Source organism: Hyla sarda, chromosome 3, assembly GCF_029499605.1.
Source record: "Hyla sarda isolate aHylSar1 chromosome 3, aHylSar1.hap1, whole genome shotgun sequence".
Taxonomy (NCBI): Eukaryota; Metazoa; Chordata; class Amphibia; order Anura; family Hylidae; genus Hyla; species Hyla sarda.
The window spans coordinates 279,264,951-279,287,592 of NC_079191.1; the positions used below are offsets into that span (position 1 = coordinate 279,264,951).

The 22,642-nt window shown below is 43.1% G+C and overlaps 2 protein-coding genes across 8 annotated transcripts in view; one reads left to right on the forward strand and one right to left on the reverse strand.

Moving 5' to 3' along the window:
• The window catches only part of PEX3 (peroxisomal biogenesis factor 3), an 82,650-nt gene extending 76,576 nt beyond the window's left edge, over positions 1-6,074 (reverse strand). The window contains exons 1-2 of one of the 3 annotated variants that reach the window (XM_056566731.1): positions 6,008-6,074; positions 1,475-1,562 (exon numbers count right to left, since the gene is read on the reverse strand). In XM_056566731.1, coding sequence (XP_056422706.1) covers positions 1,475-1,544 — 70 coding nt within the window. In that variant the 5' untranslated portion in view covers positions 1,545-1,562; positions 6,008-6,074. Of the gene's footprint in view, positions 1-1,474; positions 1,563-5,839; positions 5,861-5,926; positions 5,946-6,007 lie in introns of those variants that run through there. The other 2 variants (XM_056566734.1, XM_056566733.1) reach the window with 2 other exon arrangements.
• The window catches only part of ADAT2 (adenosine deaminase tRNA specific 2), a 33,352-nt gene continuing 16,776 nt past the window's right edge, over positions 6,067-22,642 (forward strand). The window contains exons 1-4 of one of the 5 annotated variants that reach the window (XM_056566739.1): positions 6,067-6,129; positions 7,825-7,902; positions 8,241-8,345; positions 10,933-11,083. In XM_056566739.1, coding sequence (XP_056422714.1) covers positions 7,843-7,902; positions 8,241-8,345; positions 10,933-11,083 — 316 coding nt within the window. In that variant the 5' untranslated portion in view covers positions 6,067-6,129; positions 7,825-7,842. Of the gene's footprint in view, positions 6,288-6,481; positions 6,635-7,822; positions 7,903-8,240; positions 8,346-10,932; positions 11,084-22,642 lie in introns of those variants that run through there. The other 4 variants (XM_056566737.1, XM_056566738.1, XM_056566740.1 and 1 more) reach the window with 4 other exon arrangements.

Consider the following 22,642-nt stretch of genomic DNA (forward strand, 5'->3'; position numbering starts at 1 on the left):
TTTAAATATGCAAAAGTCGTGAAACCCCTGTGGGGTATTAAGGCTCACTTTATTCCTTGTTACGTACCTCAAGGGGTCTAGTTTCCAAAATGGTATGCCATGTGGGGGATTTTTGCTGTTCTGGCACCATAGGGGCTTCCTAAATGCAACATGCCTCCCAAAAACCATTTCAAAAAAACGTACTCTCCAAAATCCCCTTGTCGCTCCTTCGCTTCTGAGCCCTCTACTGCGCCCGCCGAACACTTTACATAGACATATGAGGTATGTGCTTACTCGAGAGAAATTGGGCTATAAACATAAGTATACATTTTCTCCTTTTTCCCCTTGTAAAAATTCAAAAATTGGGTCTACAAGAACATGCGAGTGTAAAAAATGGAGATTGTGAATTTTCTCCTTCACTTTGCTGTTATTCCTGTGAAACACCTAAAGGGTTAAAACGCGGACTGAATGCCATTTTGAATACTCTGGGGGGTGCAGTTTTTATAATGGGGTAATTTGTGGGGTATTTCTAATATGAAGACCCTTCAAATCCACTTCAAACCTGAACTGGTCCATGAAAAATTGTGAGTTTGGAAATTTTGTGAAAAATTGGAAAATTGCTGCTGAACTTTGAAGCCCTCTGGTGACTTCCAAAAGTAAAAACACGTAAATTTTATGATGCAAACATAAAATAGACATATTGTATATGTGAATTAAAAAAAAATTATTTGGAATATCCATTTTCCTTACAAGCAGAGAGCTTCAAAGTTAAAAAAATGCAAAATTTTCAAATTTTTCATAAAATTTTGGGATTTTTCACCAAGAAAGGATGCAAGTTACCACAAAATTTTACCACTATGTTAAAGTAGAATATGTCACGAAAAAACAATCTCGGAATCAGAATGATAACTAAAAGCATCCCAGAGTTATTAATGTTTAAAGTGACAGTGGTCAGAATTGCAAAAAATGGCCGGGTCCTGAGGTGTAAAATGGCTGGGTCCTTAAGGGGTTAAAGGAATTATCACGCACAAAAAAAAAAAAATGTAAAAACAGTACCCAGGCTGTGTGATACTTACCTCTCTAGCTTCCCTGTAGCCTGCGCTATTATGGTGCCCGGTCTCTGCTGAACTTCGCCTTAAAGAGACAATGCGTCACATTGCCGCTCAGCTAATCACTGGCTGAAGAGGGGAAACCACTATGATTGGCTAAGCGGCAATGTGGAATATTATCTGGACTCTGAGTAGTGTATATGCTTTATGTTGGTTTAAAGGGGTAGGGTATTACCATTTATAACTGTGTTTTAAAAGCTTAAAGGGGATATTTACTGTGGCAGCTTTTGACAAGTGACCTAAGTTATTGATCAAGTATATGTTGCTGTTCTCTATGCAGACATAAGATGTATGCATGGGAGATCTGACTGCTGAGAAGCACCTCTTTAAAAGGGAGATAGTAAGAATTGAAGCAAGAAGCTAAGATTTCCTATAAAGAAGATTACCTCCAGCAAATGCACCAAAGATAATGAATTTTCTCTTGTGACGCTTCAGGAAATTCCAAACAGAGAGCATGGCTACAGTAAGGCAGACCTAAAATGTAATAAAAAAATAAATGAAACTAATCATGAAATGTAGACAAACGGAGCAGTAAGAAAATCCATTGTGGCTTGGCGACATCTCAATAAGTCTTCCTGAAAATGACCCAGGGTACACAGAATGCAGAGGGTGAAATAAGTATTGAACACCATTATTCTCACTAAATATATTTCCAAAGGTGCTTTTGACATGAAATTTTCACCAGGTGTTGGTAACAACCCAATCTATGAGTAATTAAAAAGCAATCCAGACCCTTGCCAGTGCAAATTAATATCAGCTGGTCCAGTCCCAAATGATGGCCTACAAAAAAAGAATGATCCCAAACACACAGCCAAGAAAACTCTCAAATTGTTTTAAAGAAAAAAAATCATGATTCATAGAAGAGGCCCACAGAACCTTTAAGACTGCGTGTGTGGAAGAATTTCTCCATACAGGAGGTGCATTGAAGGTGGCATTACCAACTTTATGTCTGGGCTTATTAGTTTGGTTTCTTTGTATTGATTACTTCGGTGGTTACCAACTTCTAGTGACAATTTCATGTGGATAGCACCTTTGAAAATATATTTAGTGAGAAAAATGTGACTTATTTTACCTGCTGTATACACACACACTATAAGGATCAGCCATAAAATCAAAACCACCATCTTAATATTGTGTAGGTCACACTATGAAGGCATGGACTCCACAAGACCTCAAAAGGTGTCCTGTGATACCTGGCACCAAGACATTAGCAGTCCTGTAAGTTACAATGTGGGGTCTACATGGATTAGACTTATCTTTGTAGTAGTTTGTAAAAATTACATAAAAAAACATAGAACTGCAAAGTGTGAACAAAGTCATGAGGGGGCGTGGATGTTTAAAGAAGTACTGTAATGGAAAGAACTGTATGGCCAAACATCTTCCATACAGAAGTTATACAATTATTTCATCCATTACATGTGTGTACCTATCTGCAGCGATTATAACAGTTTTGCAATTACTGGAAGCTCAATAGTTTTTGCTTCATCCTGACGCTTGTCCCTTATTCTCTGCCGTCATTTTGGGGACAGGGACTTCATCCTACTGGCAATCCTAGCGCACTCTGCTTGCCTCCCCTAGCCGCCAGTCGGCACATCACATCTCATCAATATTCAATACGGGCGCTTTCTGAGACGGCCATAGGCTCAGCAACAAAAACACCCCCCTATACTTTGGGGGGGGGGGGGGGGGGGGGGGGGGAGAGAGAGAGCAGGAGGGAGGGCAGCAGCTTACAGGAAGTAAGCGCAGGGCATTATGGGACATGTAGTTTCCGTAACTCAGATCCTTACTCCTTTAGGCAGCAATAACGGGAAAACAGCCAGACCGATTTAGATGTGAGACACATTGTTCGATAGGACTTTACAAGATCTATAACATTAGGTATATCCCAGCACTACAGATCTACGTTAATTTATGGGACAGTGGGATCTCAAGATTCAAGTTCCTGTTCACTGAGCATGGCCAGCGCTAACTACACGGCCCCATACATTAAATATGGACACCACCCCCTCATGGTTGTGTTCACTCTGCATTTTTTTCTATGTTTTTGATGTGATTTTTCCAAATTGCAGAATAAGGAAAGTATTTTACTGCAATTGCACAAATCGAGCGGAATCCACAGAGACATTGAACAGGTTCAATGTTTTTGCGGACACCGGAATCTGGATTTTGGCAGCAGACGATTGAGATGAATTATCTGCTGCGGAAATTCAGCTGTGTGCACAGTGAAGAAGAATCCCATTGAAATCAATGACACATCTGTCCAGTTTCTAGGTTTCCAAGTTATCTGAAAACGTACGCTTAGAAATGTCTTAGGATAAAGAAAGCTTTACTCAGCAGTGTAATCCACCACCACTGTCACTATGGTCCTCCTTACCTGGCTGCAGAGATGACAGTATACCCATCCCAAAATTTCACCCAATAACTTGACCTCAGGTAAAAAGGCAAGTGGCCCCTGAAGCCAGTTTTTGAAGTAATGACCTAGGTATTCTGAAACATTATCAATGCAGCTTAGGAAGTAACGTTAAACCAGTGAGTATGTTTTTTTTCTTTTACTTTAGCACAATTCCAAATAATGACTAATTTTTAAATAACTTGGATATGGCATTTGTAGTGTGTATCACCCTGTCTGAACAACCACCAGATTCTGCATGGAAATTCTGCCGTGTGAACATAGCCTTAGAGAATACAGGGAGTAAAAAGTTTGCCACATCAGACACAACCACTTTCATATTGGAGACACTACTGCTGACTACCATGGGTTCCACTCCTGGCATCCCTGGCAAACTGGGAAGAAACTGTGGCTTACAAGACATAGTAGTATAACATGGCATCCCTCTCTATAGATGGGGGCTGAGTTTACCAATAGTAACCATGGCGATTTAGGACTGGGAAGGTTTACACATTTCAGTCTTTGGTTGGTCCTATGAGTCCAGCCCTTAGAGGGAAAGCTATACTCCCTAAAAACTATCCTGACTAAAAATCCTGTAATGTTGGTGCCCGCAGAGTCTAAAACAACGGCTTCCCACTTTTGGCATGCTGGGAGTTATAGTTTTACAACAGCTGGAGTGCCATAAGTTCTAGAGAGACTTTTTTTAAATCACTGTGTACAGTAAGGGGCAAATTGTCCCAAGTAATGTCATGGCAATACAATGCCAGGGCTGAAGTGATGCCATCTCTAAATTAAAGTGGTTTTCTAGCTCCTTAAGGACGTAGGGCGTACCTGTATGCCCTACGCCCAATCCCGGTGTTTAAAACGGGGTCACGCCGTGACCCAGCATGACACCGGGTCGGTCCCGGCTGCTAATCATAGCCGGGATCCTGGGCTAACAGTGCGCGGCATCGATCGTTTTGCCGTGCGCTGTTAACTCTTCAGACGCGGCGATCAAAGTTGAAAAGTAAACGCTTCCCGGCAGCTCAGTCGGGCTGATCGGGACGTCGCGATAAAATCGCGATGTTCTGATCAGCTGGGACGCAGGCGGAGGTCTCCTTACCTGACTCTGCAGCGTCCGATCGTCGATTGATTGCTCCAAGCCCGAGCTACAGGCTTGAGCAATCAAGCTCCTATCTGACTGATCCGTGCAAAGCTATGGCTTTGCAGGGATCAGCATAGGAGATCAGTGTGTGCAGTGTTATAGGTCCCTATGGGAGCTGTAACACTGAAAAAAAAAAAAAAATTCAAAGAAAAAATTGAACAAAAGGTAATTTAACCCCTTCCCTAATAAAAGTTTGAATCGCCCCCTTTTCCCATAAAAAAAAACTGTGTAAATAAAAATAAACATGTGGTATCGCTGCGTGCGGAAATGTCCGAACTATAAAAATATTATCGTTAATTAAATTGCACGGTGAATGGCGTGCGTGCAAAAAAGTCCAAAATTGTGTATTTTTGGTTACTTTTTATATCATGAAAATAAGAATAAAAAGTGATCAAAAAGTCCAATTAATACAAAATGGTACCGATAAAAACTTCAGAACACGGCGCAAAAAATGAGCCCTCATACCGGCCCATACACGGAAAAATAAAAAAGTTATAGGGGTCAGAAGATGACAATTTTTAACATATACATTTTCCTGCATGTAGTTATGATTTTTTTCCGAAGTACAACAATATCCAACCTATAGAAGTAGGGTATCATTTTAACCGTATGGACCTACAGAATAAAGATAAGGTATTATTTTTACCGAAAAATGAACTGCGTAGTAACGGAAGCCCCCAAAATTACAAAATTACATTTTTTCTTCAATTTTGTCGCACAATGAATTTATTTTCTGTTTCGCCGTGGATTTTTGGGTGAAATGACTAATGTCACTGCAAAGTAGACATGGTGGCGCAAGAAATAAGCCATCGTATGGAATTTTGTGTGCAAAATTTAAAGCGTTATGATTTTTAGAAGGTGATGAGGAAAAAATGAAAATGCAAAAACGGAAAAACCCTGTGTCCTTAAGGGGCTAGGGTAGTTACATTTATTAGAAGTACAGATAAAAGGGGTCATCTAGGTTGCTGGGTACCATATTATCGTCTAATACTAATATAGTAAAAATCTATGGAAACTCTACTGCAGTGTTTCCCAATCAGGGAGCCTCCAGCTTTTACAAAACTACAACTCCCAGCATGACCAGACAGCCAAATGCTTGCCCGGCATGCTGGGAGTTGTAGTTTTGCAACCGCTGGTTGGGAAACACTGCTCTACTGTATGACAGCGAGCAGAAAGTGCCATGTACATAGTAATTCAGAGCCATGGCACCACCAGCACCTCCACTACCACTTCTGATCCATGGTAACCTCTGGACCAGCTGCGGGCGCATGCCTACTACAGATGCGCTGTGCCTCGTATGGGCACCTGCTTTCCCCGGCCCCTTTGTACACGCAGCGGTATATGAGCCCCTGTAGAGTGTCATATAGTCAGAAGTGCGCCCCATACTCAGCTCTCAGCAGATGTGGTCCGCCTCCCAAGCGTAGTGCACCCAGCAACCCGTTCCTCCGGATACAGAAGCGGTGCTTCCTGGTTCCGAGGTAACACGTGACCGGCGTGTTTCCTTGCAGGTGAGCAGAGGGAGGCGACTGGAGAAGCAGTATTACTTGGAAATAATAAAGGGTTTTTTTTTATTTTATTTTTATACTGAACGTTCACAGAAGTCCCGAACCCTCTCGTGCTCTTCCTGGCACCTGGTGACTGCCATCCAGCTTTTGTAATAGTTTGTGTGAGTGACAACATATATATATATATATATATATATATATATATATATTTATTAACTAGAACACTAATATTTTTAAATAGTTGTGATATGTCAGACCTGACAGAGTTCCAAAGAGGAATGATTGTTGGGGTGCACCTGGGAAGGCGTTCAGTTTTTATTTTGCACCGAACAGACCCTAAACGGGTCTGAGAACAACTGATTCCACAGGGTCCTAAAGGATCCCATTGACTTGAATGGTTCAGGTCCACACCGATGAGATATTGGGAATTATTTATCAATCACCAAGTTCAGGATAAAACGCGTTGACCCACACCAAGATTATTCTAATAAGTGACATGACTGAACTGGTACACTGTTTTGTAAATTATTAATAAGGCCTTGTTCATATTGCCGTCAGAATCCACTATTTGGAGTTCCGGTGGCCAGGAGGACGGGAGTTTAGCAGACAAATAGTGCAAGATTTATTTTTTTCTCCGCTAAAATTCGGTTAAATTACCAGGTCACCGACAGACCACATGCAAGTGAATGGGAGCCGTCGGGACCCGGCAGTAGACGTTTGCATCCGACCCATTTCAGGGTCTGAACGGCTAAAAAAAAAAAAAAAAAAGCTTATATGTTACTCATTAGGTCATGCAGATGCTTTATGTCTTTCTTATGTGTCTAGCTTCTGTATTTGGCTCATAAATAACTCTTTTCTGCTGCTCACTCATTCTGACATTCATTGTTAAGGAAAGGCCGTGTCCGAGGTAAGTCCTGAGCACGCCCTCACTCACCATGCATTCACTTCTGTCCTAAGTCTGCTTTGCTAGCTCTCTTTGACCAATCACTGCAGGCTCTTCGGTAACCCGCTCCTCTCTGTTTTCAGAAAGGAGTCTGATAGACAGGACAGGAGTAACCACAGAGGAGTACTAGTCCCACCCTCACTTACTGAACTTTGTCCATGCCTGTGTTTCAGCTTGGAATAAGATGATGCTGCAGCCAGACATGAACACGTTTTGGATGGTTTAGGCCCCATAGGTGTCTTTTGTAAAAGCCATGATTGTTTGAAAAAGGAGATAACATTTTCATGAAGTATATTAGAAAGGATAATGTTTTACCAAGATGTACAACAGATAACAAGTTTTAAAGTGGTACTCCGTTGCTAGAAATCTTATCCCCTATCCATAGGATAGGAGATAAAATGTTTGATCGGGGGGGGGTGCTGCCACTGGGCCCCCTATGATTTCTGTGCAGACACCCGGCATTCTGAACATTATGTTCAGAATGCTGGGTTTGTCTATGGGAGGGGGCGTGATGGCTTTCACGCTCCTTCCCATAGACATGAATGGAGGGGGCGGGAAGTGATGTTGCCACCACGGCCCCCCAAACCCAGCATTCTGAACATAATGTTCAGAATGCCGGGTGTCTGCACAGAGATCTCGGGGTTCCCAATCAGACATCATATCCCCTACCCTATGGATAGGGGATAAGATGCATAGCAAAGGAGTACCTCTTTAAATTCTGGCAGTGCCCATTAATATAATTTACTTTATTTTAGTGCATATTATATGGAAAAATGGAACCATCAGAGATGACTGAAGAGATGAAAAGTTGGATGGACAAGGCCTTTCAAATGGTATGAAGTAAGCAGAGAAACAGGAAAAAACATGTATCTCTATGGTGTCTGTGTTAAATTAAACCTCCCGTATGATAATGTATTGATTTGCAACTGAGGAAGGACCCAATCTGGCATAATGCATTAGTCCGTGAGTATTGCGGTTTTACTGTACTCCTTAAGCCACAGATGGGAGGTTCATTTAAAGTGAAGTTTTACCTTGTAATAGTCAACCATGATAAAAAAAAAAAATAAAAAAAAACATTTATCATTGGAATTCTGGAATAACAGTTTTTTCAGCTTATGACATTTCTATAAAAATCATTTATTACCTTTTTCTGATTTAAATTTTTTTTCAGGCTCAGGATGCCTTAGATAATGGTGAAGTTCCTGTTGGATGTCTCATGGTCCATGACAATCAGATTGTGGGACAAGGAAGAAATGAAGTCAATGAAACAAAAAATGTATGTCTGCACAAAATAGAACACCCATAACTATATGCTATCCAGTAGCCACAGCGGGATCTCACTGTTGTGTTTCTCCAGCATTAATATTATTTATAAAACATATTGATAAACTGTCAGTAGGGAGAATTGGTGTTTGAAGGAAAAGCAGCTGATGTGTATGCAAAGAGCCTGTTCGTAGTGTAGACGACTATACCGCACTGTATGGAACTCATAAGCTTAAGTAGGCCTAGTCGGAAAACTAACTGCCAGTGAAGGGTTAATAAAATATCAATAAAGACTGTCAAAATAACCAGTTGTTAGGGAGGGAACTCGCCACAGCAGGTCTGTGTGCACAAGTGTCCTAAAGCTGTCTTACTTTATTCTGATGCCGGGCCACAGTCGGATGGGCCGGCCGACTCCCGCAGCGGCACGCATGGCATGGAGCACTGCACGTCAATCTTGCTGATCCTGCATGATTGATGTGCAGCGCTCTATGCTAGGAGCAGAGAGGAGGTGGAGAGGGGGCGTGCCGCTGCGGGAGTCGGCCAGCCCATCCGACTGTGGCCCGGCATCAGAATAAATCAGAATTTTCCTTTACTGACCGCGGCGAATGTGAGTAAAAGCACCCGCATTTACTGCACATTCTTCTCTATGCAATGGTAACTGCACCTCCCTACCTGTACAGTGGTGACAGTTACGCGTCAATGATCTTCAAGGCAGCAAATCAAATAATGGTGTTAGAATTAGATAAAGTGAGCCCCATTAGGAAAGAGAAGGGGCGGGACCATACAAATTTTGAGCCCCTTTGGCTCTAGGCTGTGTTTCTTCATGTAAAAGAAACTCTGAAAAGATTCAAAGAAAAGAATCCACATACTCTCGGGTACAGAGTTGGAGGAGGTAGGTCAGCTTAGATAAGCAGCCATCCAACAAATATGATCTTGAGTCCATGACTATAAAAAAGCTCCTCCAGTACAGAACAATTGCATTTCATGTCCGTTTGTGGGGACATAAGGCAATGATGTTTATCCCAGACCCAAAGAAGTAGTTCTTGCAAGGGAGGGACACCAGAGTCACAGGGTGTTGTCTCCACTCGATAATTAGTATGGTGAAGTCAGGGCAGTAGGGTTTGTCTGGGTGGGTTCAAGATACCAAGTGGTGTGTTGGAAGATTTATCAAAACCTGTGTGAAGGAAGAGTGGAGCAGTTGCCCATAGCAACCAATGAGATTCTTTCATTTTTCAGAGGCCTTTTTGAAACATGAAGGCAGCATTCTGATTGGTTGGTGTGGTCAACTGCACCACTCTTCCGCCACACAGGCTTTGATAAATCTTCCCAAGTATGTGCTTGATTTTGGAGGGCAATATATTCATAAAGGGCTCCCACGGGGTAAAAAATAAATAGAATCCTAGGAGAAATTTATCATTTGCAACTTTTTCAAGCTTGCACTTTCTTTTTTATTCCAGTTTCAATTGGACGACTTTTTATAAAGTGGCCTATAATAACTTCAACAGCTTACTACAAAAGATGTCTTTTTTTTTTTAATACCAGAGCTATTCCCCTTTAATGAACAAAGCTCCCCTTTTAGCAAAAGTAGGTTACCTTTTTTACGCTAGAAAAATGTCCGGCAAGCCTTGATAAATTCCTCCCGTATTACAAAAACTCGTGATAACCTTCTGAGATGGTGAAAGGGGAAAATTTTGAATGCATGTAAAAGACTCCGTTTGTGTCCAGAAACCCTAAATGCCAGGACAGTTCCAGAATGATATAAATTCACATTGCATTGGGGACATTTTGGCAACTTCATCTAAGTATCTGACCAATCAAACACTCCTGTTGTAAGAGATATATGACCTATAATGCCCTATACCAGTGTTCCCCAACCAGGGTGCCTTCAGCTGTTACAAGACTACAACTCCCAGCATGCCCAGACAGCCTCTGGATGTCCGGGCATGCTGGGAGTTGTAGTTTTGCAACAGCTGGAGACACCCTGTTGGAAAGCATTGCCCTATACCTTATTTTTTTATTTTAAGATGCAGCTTGCAGAAATGTTGCTAGAAATAAAGTTTTTGAGCAAGTCCCTTTTTAATGTGCTTAAAATTTTTTATGCATTGATACTTTTTCTTGTAATAGGATATATACTGTTAAATGTTAGCTTTTACTAGAGATCAGCAGTGGTGTGATTTTTTTGTTTATTGCTTAAAGGTGTATTCCAAATATATATTGCTGGGGGGGGAGGGTCGTAGAAAAATAGGTAGACCCCCCTGCTGCACCTTCCGTTCGGCTCCTTCCGGTCCTGGTTTCTGCTTCCAAGACAAGAGCCTTGAACTTTCTATTGACCCTGTTTTAGGTATAGGAGTTGTTAGATCGGTCCCCATTTTAAAATTCTGGGTTTCCCAAAAATGTTAGCAGTGTAGAGCTCAATGAAAATAATCTTCTGATATACTATAGACTTAAAAAGATAACATTGGCAAGGTTTGGGATCTTTTATTTCACCATTATGATCTGCACAGATATACACAACAAAGGATCATTTGCATTTGGGTGCCCCTTTCAAAAGATTACATTATCCTTGTAATATTTCTTCATATCATGTTCTTATCTTGCAGGCTACACGTCATGCAGAAATGGTGGCAATTGATCAGGTGTTAGACTGGTGTACAAAGAATGACAAGAACTCCAGTGAAGTTTTTGAAAACACCATCTTGTATGTGACTGTAGAGCCTTGCATCATGTGTGCCGGAGCTCTCCGTTTACTTCGTATCCTTTCTGCGATATCCTTATTGTCTTGTAAATCTCAACTTAACTTTTCATTTCTGACTATGCATTAGGAAGCTGGAGTAGGATTCATTTTCTTGCCTAACTATTTGCTAAACAGATAGTAGTTGTTACTTAACAAGTTACAAACCCATGACAAATCCATATTTCTTGAGCATTTGTAAGTGCATTGTAATATACACTAACATGATAGCAGTAGAAGGTTTTCTCATAAATGCTCATGAAAGTTACAGGGGGTAATATACAGTGGGGCGAAAAAGTATTTATTCAGCCACCAATTGTGCAAGTTATCCCACTTACAAAGATGAGAGGCCTGTCATTTTCATCATAGGTATACCTCAACTATGAGAGACATAATGAGAAAAAAAAATTCCATAAAATCACATTGTCTGATTTTCAAATAATTTATTTGCAAATTATGGTGAAAAATAAGTATTTGGTCAATAACAAAAGTTAATCTCAATACTTTGTTATATACCCTTTGTTGGCAATGTCAGAAGTCAAATGTTTTTCTGTAAGTCTTCGCAAGGTTTTCACACACTGTTGCTGGTATTTTGGCCCATTCCTCCATGCAGATCTCCTCTAGAGCAGTGATGTTTTGGAGCTGTCACTGGGCAACACAGACTTTCAATTCCCTCCAAAAGTTTTCTATGGGGTTGAAATCTGTAGATTGGCTAGGCCACTCCAGGACCTTGAAATGTTTCTTACAAAGCCACTCCTTCGTTGCCCGGGCGGTGTGTTGGGATCATTGTCATACTGAAAGACCCAGCCATGTTTCATCTTCAATGCTTTTGCTGATGGAAGGAGGTTTTCACTCAAAATCTCACGATACATGGCCCCATTCATTATTTCCCTTTTGCCATGACAGCACCAAAAGAAGAACCCTCCTCCTCGGCCTCAGTGTGTTTCCTGTCCCTAAGGAAGTCTGCCTGGGGTGGGAGTCCCTGTCTCAGGTTAAGAATAAAATTCTGAGGGCATGCCGGAGCTATTCTAAATCCCTGTAGTCTCGGGGTATGGGCGATCCTGATCAGTCTCCCTAGTCTAGGAGTTAAAGTTTGGCTCCACTTTGCCTGCCCTGTTACCTGTTGGTCAGCGCTGGTGTCCGGGGTTTCACGCGGGTCCGTTTGGCGCCAGAGGAAGTCCTCCTGTTCCCTCTGCACGTGTCTCCATGGTTTTGGATGACGCGGGAGGAAGAGCCTGCGCCAGATATGCGTCACAGGGTCAGGAGTGCGACCCGGATGTGATGTTACGCTCATCATTGGGGCGTTTCTCAGTGCAGAAGTGCGGTCTGATAGTATTTAGACCGCAGCCGGACAGGACAGCATCCTCCGCAGTGGAAGCCAGCCAGCAGTAGCAGCCTGCAAGCATGAGCTCCAAGGAGGACCCCATCGGGACCCTGCTGAATCTACAGCGAAAGCCCCATCCTTGGTAGCCAGCGTTTCCTGAGTAAGTGTATGCATTTCATTATGGTGATCTTTTTTTGTACCTAGTTTGGCCTTATTTAATTTTAGGGTGATGTTCCTAGAAAATCGACAAAGAAATCAAAACACCTTGAATGTAATACAGGGTGGGCCATTTATATGGATACACCTTAATAAAATGGGAATGGTTGGTGATAGTAAAGATATGAAAGAATAAAGTTACATTAAAACCAAGCACATCATTGTTTTTGTTGTGAAATTCCCAATAAGTTTGATGTGTCACATGACCCTCTTCCTATTGAAAAAACAAAAGTTGGATTCAAAATGGCCAACTTCAAAATGGCCACCATGGTCACCACCCATCTTGAAAAGTTTCCCCCCTCACATATACTAATGTGCCACAAACAGGAAGTTAATATCACCAACCATTCCCATTGTATTAAGGTGTATCCATATAAATGGCCCACCCTGTACATGTAGAACAAGGTTTACCCCAGGGCTATGAAAAGATGACTTGTCCGTCAAGTGTGGCCAAGGTTTTTTCAGCCAAAGTCCCCTCGCTATTATCCTCTATGCAAGATTTAATTAGACTGGAGATACAGAATTCTTTAAAAACAGCTTTAAATTCTGCTCCTACTTTGACTCCAACTCCTGATACCCCTATTACCACAGTTGTACAGCCAAGGGGGCAGAGGAGAAAGGAATTGCTGTAAAGTCAGCGGAATCTGATGAGGATTACTCTTCAGTTGAGGACACTACTTCAGGGAGACCTTTCTATCAGTCAGACCACACTGATAATTTAATTAAAAACATAGGATTAGCCACGTATATTGAAGATCCTAGAGAAGAAAAATCAATTCAGGACATTGGGGGGAATTTATCATTGTATATAGAGCTGTTTTGTGTCTATTTTTTGCGCTAAAATATGCGCAAGTGTTTTTTTTTGTGCAAATTTTGCTAGCATTTTTCAGCCCCTTGTCTACGGTTAAGTTTACCATAGAGGATTTTCTACTGTAGAATCCAATTTACCAACTGCGTTTTTTTTTTTTTTTGTGCAAAAAATATACGCAAACTGCATTTTCTTGCGCAAATATGCACCACCTCGAAGGACACGTGCCAAAGTGTCTATTTTGGCACAGTAAGGACAGCTACTCCCACCATGGACAGACTCTGCCCATGATGGGCATTGTAGTCCAGGGGTTGAGGTGCAGATCGCACCCGATCAATCTGCAGAGACCCACTGCGATCTGCATTTATTAACTGTAAAAGCTGGTGGTACATGCGGCTTCACTGCTTCCCCTTTCCTGGCGGTGGGGATTATGAATTATGACAGCTGTATATAGAAGCCGGTGGCAGCGCAGTGTAGCTGCAGTTAATAAATGCGGATCGCAGCGGGTCTCTGCAGAATGACCCGATGCGATCTGCACCTCAGCCCCTGGACTACAACAAGACTACATAGTCTGTCCATGATGGGAGTAGTAGTTCTAAAAGTCCCGCAGCCGGGGGATGTGCAAATGCCATCATGCCATCCCTCAGCAGCCTACGGTACTACAACTACTCCCATCATAGGACAGACTCTGTTTCATGATAGGAGTAGTAGTCCAAGGGCAGAGGGACAGATCTCTGTTCACATTATGCGTTTTGCATAATGGGAACAGAGCCTTTCTGGCAGTGTGTTTCCAAACAGGGAGACTCCAGCTGTTGCTTAACTACAGCCCCCCATGATGGGAGTTGTAGTTTAGCAACAATTGGAGGCTTCCTGTTTAGGAACACACTGCATTATGTGCACTCTTCCCAGGGGAGAGCGCAAAAAATGTACTAACCCATATTTCTTGTTTTTCTTTTCTTCTCATTTCAGATACGTTAATGCGGAGGACTACATCAGATTTGGTGGACTGCGTCAATGACCAGCGTTTTATTTTTTTATTTCAATAAAATGGTTAACTAGGGCTGTGGGGAGTGTTTTTTATTTTTTTTTTCATAAAAAATTTTTTCAATGTGTCTGTGTTTCTTATAATTGAATTTTCTGGGTTAGTAGTGGAAGCTGTCTTATAGACGGAATCCATTACTAAGCTGGGGCTTAGCGTTAGCCCCCAAATCAGCTAACGCTAACCTCTAATTATTACCCCGGTACCCACCACCACAGGGGTGCCAGGAAGAGCCGGTACCAACAGGCCCGGAGCATCAAAAATGGCGTCCCTGGGCCTAGGCGGTAACAGGCTGGTGTTATTTAGGCTGGGGAGGGCCAGTAATAATGGTCCTCGCCCACCCTGGTAAAGTCAGGCTGTTGCTGCTTGGTTGGTATCTGGCTGAGAATAAAAATAGGGGAACCCTATGCATCTTTATTTTTTATTTTTTTTGGAATAAATAAATAAAAACGCAAAGGGTTCCCCTTATTTTCAGTATCAGCCAGATACCAACCAAGCAGCAACAGCCTGACATTACCAGGGTGGGTGAGGACCATTGTTACTGGCCCTCCCCAGCCTAAATAACGTCAGCTTGTTACCGCCTAGGCCCAGGAACGCAATTTTTGACACTCCGGGCCTGTTGGTACCAGCTCTTCCCAGAACCCCTGTGGCGGTGGGTATATAATAATAATTGGGGGTTAGCGCTAGCTGTTTTGGGGCTAACGCTAACCCCCACCTTAGTAATGGATTCTGTCTACAAGACGTCTTCCACTACTAAGCCTGAAAATTCAATTATAAAAAACACAACACATTTTTATTTAAAAAAAACACTCCTCCACAGCCCTCGTTAACCCGTTTATTGACATAAAAAAAATGCTGTTCATCGTCCTCCGCATTCACGTATGTACATTTCGAAGAAAAAAAGCAACAAAAAGTTTAGTACATTTTTTTGTTTCCACACACCAGCAAAAACGCAAGAAAAAAAATGCAGGAAAAACTGACAAAACGCAGGAAAACCCTGGGACAGTTTTTCTGGCGTTTTTGCTGATGGACAAAAAAACTCAATGGAATCCTGGCCTCAAAGCAATAGAAGAAAATCCCTATGTCCACTTTTCCTGTGAGGTAGAGGAGTGTACGGTAGAGCGAGGGGGGTGTTTCTATATTTGCACAAGATTTATCAAAGGAGTGTACAGTTTTAGTAAATTCTGAGCAAGAGTGTATAATAGACAAGCAGTGTAAAGGGGTAGAACTCTGTTTACAATAGACAAATAATGATCTCCCCCCATTATGTTTAAAGGATTAGAGCCGAAAAAAACGTAGTACCTTTCCCGTCCATAGACGCATTTCTGGGTTAATTAACCCCTTAACGACCACGGACATAAATGTACGTTCTGTGTATGACCGCGAGCATCAGAAGGGTGCTCGCGTCATACACGGCAGGTTCCGGCTGCTAGCAGCAGCCGGGGACCCGCCGGCAATGGCCGACATCCGCGATCGCGTGGATGTCCGCCAATAACCCCTCCGATGCCGTGATCAATACAGATCACGGCATTGCGGCAGTTTGATTGGATGATCGGATTGCCCGCAACGCTGCCGCGGGGATCAGATCATCCAGCATGACAGCTGGAGGTCCCCTTACCTAGCTCCAGCTGTCTCCCGGGGTCTTCTGCTCTGGTCTGCGATCAAGCAGACCAGAGCAGAAGATCACCGATAATACTGAGCAGTGCTGTGTCCTATGCAAACCCCCTCCCCCTGCTTTTACTTGTCCTCCGTCCCTTTGTGCCCAGGGCCGGTTCTACCAATAGGCGAAGTAGGCGATCGCCTATAGCGCACTTTTGTGAGGGTGCACTTCCGCCGTTGTCAGTAAACTAAAGTTCCAGTCACTCACTGAGCGATTGGCATCCCCAAGCGATTCTGGTGGAGAGGCAGGCAGCGCTCCACCAACGGTAACCTCCGCCCCCCCCCCCCCCAGCCAGTCTCCCCCCTCACTCTGGAGGAGCGCTGCCTGCACGGATGTGAGATGTCCCTGCTACAACTTCAACAAGTGGCCATAGCTCACTGTAAGTACTTCATCCCCTCTGCCAGTAGCGGCTACTGTGAGTGTGTGGCAGCAGGCACAGCTTGTATGTGCCTGCCAGGCCCCCGGAGCGCAGGGGAGAGAGGAGTCTCTGATCTTTCCTGCCTTTTGGATAAGGTATGTCCCCCCACACAGTGTTCAGATAGCAGGCACACTTCCTGTGCCTTTGCTCCAATATTGTACAGCAGAACATGGCCGACTGTTATAAAGCACACAACTGTTACCACAGACCTTGCCCTGGCCCGGCTCTGCTACATTGCATAGTATCCACTACTTCCCCTATGTGCCCGGCTGTCTCTAGGCCGCTCCAGGCCCTGCCTGCCCCTGTGTACTGAGCAGCTGTAAAGGCTGAGGAGCGCAGAGCAGTGTGAGGGAGAAAGTCTAATCTCCACCCTGTGAGCACGGAGCCGACACTGCCCACCGCTGAGGAGGCTGTAAGTTATGTCACCTTATCTGTCTTCATAGATAGTCATCTGTCATCTTGACCTGGCTGTGAGGCCAAATCATCAGGGCCCAGGACATGTATCAACTCTCAGGCTGCCCTGGCTTATCAGTAAGGTTGGTTTATTCCTGCAAGTTTAACCCTTGCATGACATGAGCAGCCTGAGAGGTAAAATGAAAAGGGCTATTTATATCACAGGCATTATGTCTCTTCTAAACCATTTTGTTAGTCTCCCCAAGCCCCCTTGTGCCATCCAAGCCCCTCTGTACTCCTCCAGACCCCTCTGTACTCCCCAGACCCATCTGTCCATCCCTGACCCCGCTGTTCTCCTCCAGACCCATCTGTCCATCCCTGACCCCACTGTTCTCCAGATCCCTCTGTCCATCAGTGATCTCTTAGTTCTCTTCAGGACCCCTCTCCCCATCTCTGTCCCCTCTGTACGCCTCCAGATCCCTCTGTCCATCTATGACCCCTTTATTTTCTTCAGGACCTCTCTGTTCTCCATCATATCTCCTTTCCATCTCTGACCCCTTTGTACTCTTCCAGACCCCTCTATCCATCCCTGACCCCTCTGTTCTTCTCCGGGTGAGGTCACTGTGTACATGCATTACATTACTTATCCTGTACTGATCCTGAGTTATATCCTGTATTATACTCCAGAGCTGTACTGTACTCACTATTCTGCTGGTGAGGTCACTGTGTACATACATTGTGTATCCTGTACTGATCCTGAGTTACCGTTTTGATCGGCGTATAACACTGGTTTTGATGAATCTCTCCCAATATTCCTACCTGTATACTAGTATTATTGGTCTCAGTATACAAGATTTGGTCAGTAACAGTATGATTGTAATATGTATGGTGATATTTGGTAGCTATGGGGGAAATTTATCAAAACCTGCATAGAGGAAAAGTTGCCCAGTTGCCCAAAGCAATCTGGTTTGTTGCTATGGGCAACTGGGCAACTTTTCCTCTATGCAGATTTTGATAAATCTCCCCCTACATAATTTATTTAGAGGTTCATGTTTCTATCAAGGAAAATTGTCTTACCATTGTTAATGTTTGACAGGTAAGTGCACAGAAAATAAGTGACATGTCACTTCTCTTCCACGTGGGCACATGCTGAAGCTGCCTTTTAAGTCAATGGGAGCTTTAAGGTCAAGCTCCAACCATGCAACTCGCAGCTCATAGATAATTTTCACCCACAGGATATAAATGTAGCTTTATTATAATTGCTTTATTATGTTGCTGGACCGAGGATGAGCATCCTCTGTCCTAATGGAGGTGCGCACGATGAGTGACGTCATTGCACGTGCCTATGCTGGGACGCCAACGTCCTGCATGGCTCGCTATAGGCTGCAGCATACAGCTACAGTCTATAGGAGGTTAGCGAGAATGATTGCCCCGTTATATGTGAATTCCTCAGACATTTAGCTCTGCTAGACCGAAGCAGGGCTAAATGCATGAAGAATTCACCTGCCTGGCACCCGGAACTGCATGTCCCGGGTGTCGGGCGATACAATTTCCACATCCCAGCCCCAGAGTTTTCATCAAAATAATATCTGAGATGGCAGCAAACATCCGAGAAGGGTGGTAGGCTTATTCGTCTCGTACTTAGACGATTTCCTTTTGGTTGGGCAGTCAGAAAAACAGGTGACAGAGTTTTTAAATCACCCTGTGCCATTCTATTTCACCCCCCCCCCCCCCGTGCCATTCTATTTCACCCCCCTGTGTCATTCTTTTTCACCCTTCCTCCTGTGCTATTCTATTTCACCCCTCCTGTGCCATTCTATTTCACCCTTCTCTCCCCTCCTTTGCCATATCATTCACTGATTCACCAAACCCCCTTCTCCTGGTTTTACCTATCCTCTGTCCCTTTGTGCCCTCTGGCAGGCTCACGGGCACGGCTGTTATGTTGCTGTACCGCATCCTCGGGCCTAATGGAGGTGTGCGCGATGAGTGACGTCATTGCACGCGCCAATGCTGGGACGCCAACGTCATGCGTGGCTCACTATAGGCTGCAGCATACAGCTGCAGTCTATACAAGTTTAGTGACGGGGCGAGAATGATTGCCCCGTTATATGGGAATTCCTCAGGCGTTTAGTTCTGCTAGCCCGAAGCAGGGCTAAATGCATGAAGAATTCACCTGCCCGTCGCCCGGAACTGCATGTCCCGGGTGTCGGCGATACAATTTCCACATCCCTGCCCCAGATTTTTCACCAAAACAATATCCGAGATGGCAGCACACATCCGAGAAGGAGTAGGCTTATTCGTCCCGTACTTAGACGATTTCCTTTTGGTTGGGCAGTCAGAAAAACAAGAGACAGAGTTTTTAAAGCACACTATTGCCATCCTAAAAAAAAAGTTAGGTTGGATTATAAATTGGGGAAAGTCATCCCTGGTCACAGAAAACAAAAAACTCTTTCTAGGTATAATCCTAGATTCTCAACAACAAAAGTCTTTTCTTCCAGACTATTAAATAAAAAAAAATCCAAAACCCAGTGAGGGAAGTAATGACTTGCCAGGCCATTTCCATAAGAAAGGGGATGTCTTTGTTGGGCCTATTTACTGCAGCTATACAAGTGGTGCCTTGGGCTCAATTCCACTCAAGGGCTCTACAAGAAAATCTACTCAGCTGTTGGAACGGTGCAGTAGAAAGTCTAGACGAAATGTTTCCCGTCTCACAAAACCAAGTGTAGAAGTAGAAATTCATGAATTTGCCTAATCTGAAGAAGGGGTCTGTATACCCTGAAATGTGTCATTCCTGTGTACTCTAATAAACTTGAAGCTTTACTCCACTTCCATGACCTGGTTGTGATCTTTCCATGGATACCTGAGCGCCTCTCTATAGGTCATTTTTTCCTTGCTGCATCCAGTCACAAAACCAAGGACTCACTCCACTGGTGATTAATAGAAAACAATCTGAGAAAAGGCCTAGACTGGGTCATAGAAAGACCACGCAAAACACGCAAGCCCTTGGGGATGGGGAGCGCATACTTGAGTTAAGTTTTCAGGGTCGTTGGGATCTTCGCTGTGCACTTGAAAAGGACTTTATATACAAAAGCAGACTACCAGAGTCGCCAACAATTACATCAAGGCGAGTGGAGATTAAAACCAGAAGTTTTCAAACAAATATGCAATCTTTGGGGATTGCCAGAAATAGATCTATTCGCTACAAAAAGCAACCGACAGGTACGAAAATTTTGCTCTTTAAATCCAAAGGACAGACCTTGGGCAGTGGATGCTCTAACAAAGCCCTGGAAATGGAAACTAGTGTACATATTCCCTCCTCTTCAGTTACTTCCCAGAAAAATCAAGAAAATAAGAATGGAGAAAACCTGTTAGCTACCTTTTGGCCATGCAGGGCCTGGTTTTCAGCTCTGAGAGAGGTGTCACTGTTGGTTCCCTGGGTCCTTCCGAAACGGCAAGACCTTCTAACCCAGGGTCCAGTGTCTCATCCGCATGTGAGAGGCCTCCACCTGATGGCTTTGCATTTGAGAGGAGGATACTCAGGGAACAAGGTATTTCAGATACTGTAATAACTACTTTACAGGCCAGCAGAAAAGCAATAACTAACAAGATCTATTTCAGGGTTTGGAAGACTCTTTTGACTTTTCTCACCCTTTTCATATATTTTTTTTTTTGCAAAATCTGTTCCAGACATCCCAAAAATTAGATTTTTTACAATCAGGTCTGATAAGGGTCTGAAAGTGGCCACTTTAACGCCTTAAGGACCAAGCCCAAATTCACCCTAAGGACCAGAGCACATCTGACCACTGTTTCTTTAAGCATTTATAATTCTAGGATGCTTTTACTTTACTATTTGATTCAGAGATTGTTTTTTTGTGACATATTCTACTTTAACATAGTGGCAAATTTCCGTCGATACTTGTATCATTTCTTCCAAATTCCAAAATTTCATGAAAAAATTGTATATTTTGCATTTTTCTAACTTTGAAGCTCTCTGCTTGTAAGGAAAATAGACATATCAAATAAATTATATATTGATTCACATATACAATATGTCTATTTATGCTTGCATCATAAAGTTGACGTATTTTTAGAAGCCATCAGAAGGCTTCAGAGTTCAGCAGCAATTTTCCAATTTTTCACAAAATTTTCATAATCGGAATTTTTAAGGGACCAGTTCAGTTTTGAAGTGGATTTGAGGGGCCTTCATATTAGCAATACCCCATAAATGACCCCATTATTAAAACACCACCCCTCAAAGTATACAAAATGACATTCGGAAAGTTTGTTAACCCTTTAGGTGTTTCACAGGAATAGCAGCAAAGTGAAGAAAAAAATTCAAAATCTCCATTTTTTACACATGTTCTTGTAGACCCAGTTTTTGAATTTTTACAAGGAGAAAAAGCCCCCAAAACTTGTAACCCAATTTTCTCTCGAGTAAGGAAATACCTCATATGTAGATGTAAAGTGCTCTGTGGGTGCACTAGGGGGCTCAGAAGGGAAGGAGCGACAATGGGATTTTGGAGAGTGAATTTTGCTGAAATGGTTTTTTGGGGGGGCATGTCGCATTTAGGAAGCCCCTTTGGCATACTATTTTGGAAACTACACTCCTCATGGCACGTAACAAGGGGTACAGTGAGCCTTAACACCCCACAGGGGTTTGACGACTTTTCGGTAAAGTTGGATGTGTAAATGAATTTTTTTTTTTCACTAAAATGCTGTTTTTTTCTCCAAATTTACAATTTTTACAAGAGGTAACAGGAGAAAATGACCCCCACAAGTTGTAACCCCATTCTTCTGAGTATGGAAATACCCCATGTCTGGACGTAAAGTGCTCTGTGAGCGCACTAAAATGCTCAGAAGAGAAGGAGCCACATTTGGCTTTTTGAAAGCAAATTTTGCTGAAATGGTTTTTGGCATGTCACTTTTAGGAAGCCCCTGTGGTGCCAGAAAAGAAAAAAAGTCCCACATGGCATACTGTTTGGGAATCAACACCCTTCAAGGAACGTAACAAGGGGTACAGTGAGCCTTTACACCCCACAGGTGTTTGACAAATTTCCACTAAAGTTGGATGTGAAAATGAAAAATTAGATTTTTTTTTCACTAAAATGCTGGTGTTACCCCAAATTTTTCATTTTCACAAGGGGTAATGGGAGAAAAAGCCTACCCCATATGTGGATGTAAAGTGCTCTGCGGGCAAACTACAATGCTCAGAAGAGGAGCGCCATTGGGCTTTTGAAAAGAGAATATGTTTTGAATGGAAGTCTGGGGCCATGTGCGTTTACAAAGCCCCCATGCTACCAGAACAATGGACCCCCCCCCACATGTCACCCTATTTCGGAAACTACACCCTCACTGAATGTAATAAGTGACCCCCCACATGTGACCCCATTTTGGAAACTACACCCCTCACAGAATTTAATAAGGGGTGCAGTGAGCATTTACACCCCACTGGCGTTTGACAGATCTTTGAAACAGTGGGCAGTGCAAATGAAAAATAAAATTTTTCATATTCATGGACCACTGTTCAAAAATTCTGTCAGACACCAGTGGGGTGTAAATGCTCACTGCACCCCTTATTACATTCTGTGAGGGGTGTAGTTTCCAAAATGGGGTCACGTGTGTGGGGGGGGTCCACTGTTCTGGCACCATGGGGGCTTTGTAAATGCACATGGCCTTCAATTCCAGACACATAAATTAGGAATTTGCACAGGGATGGACCTG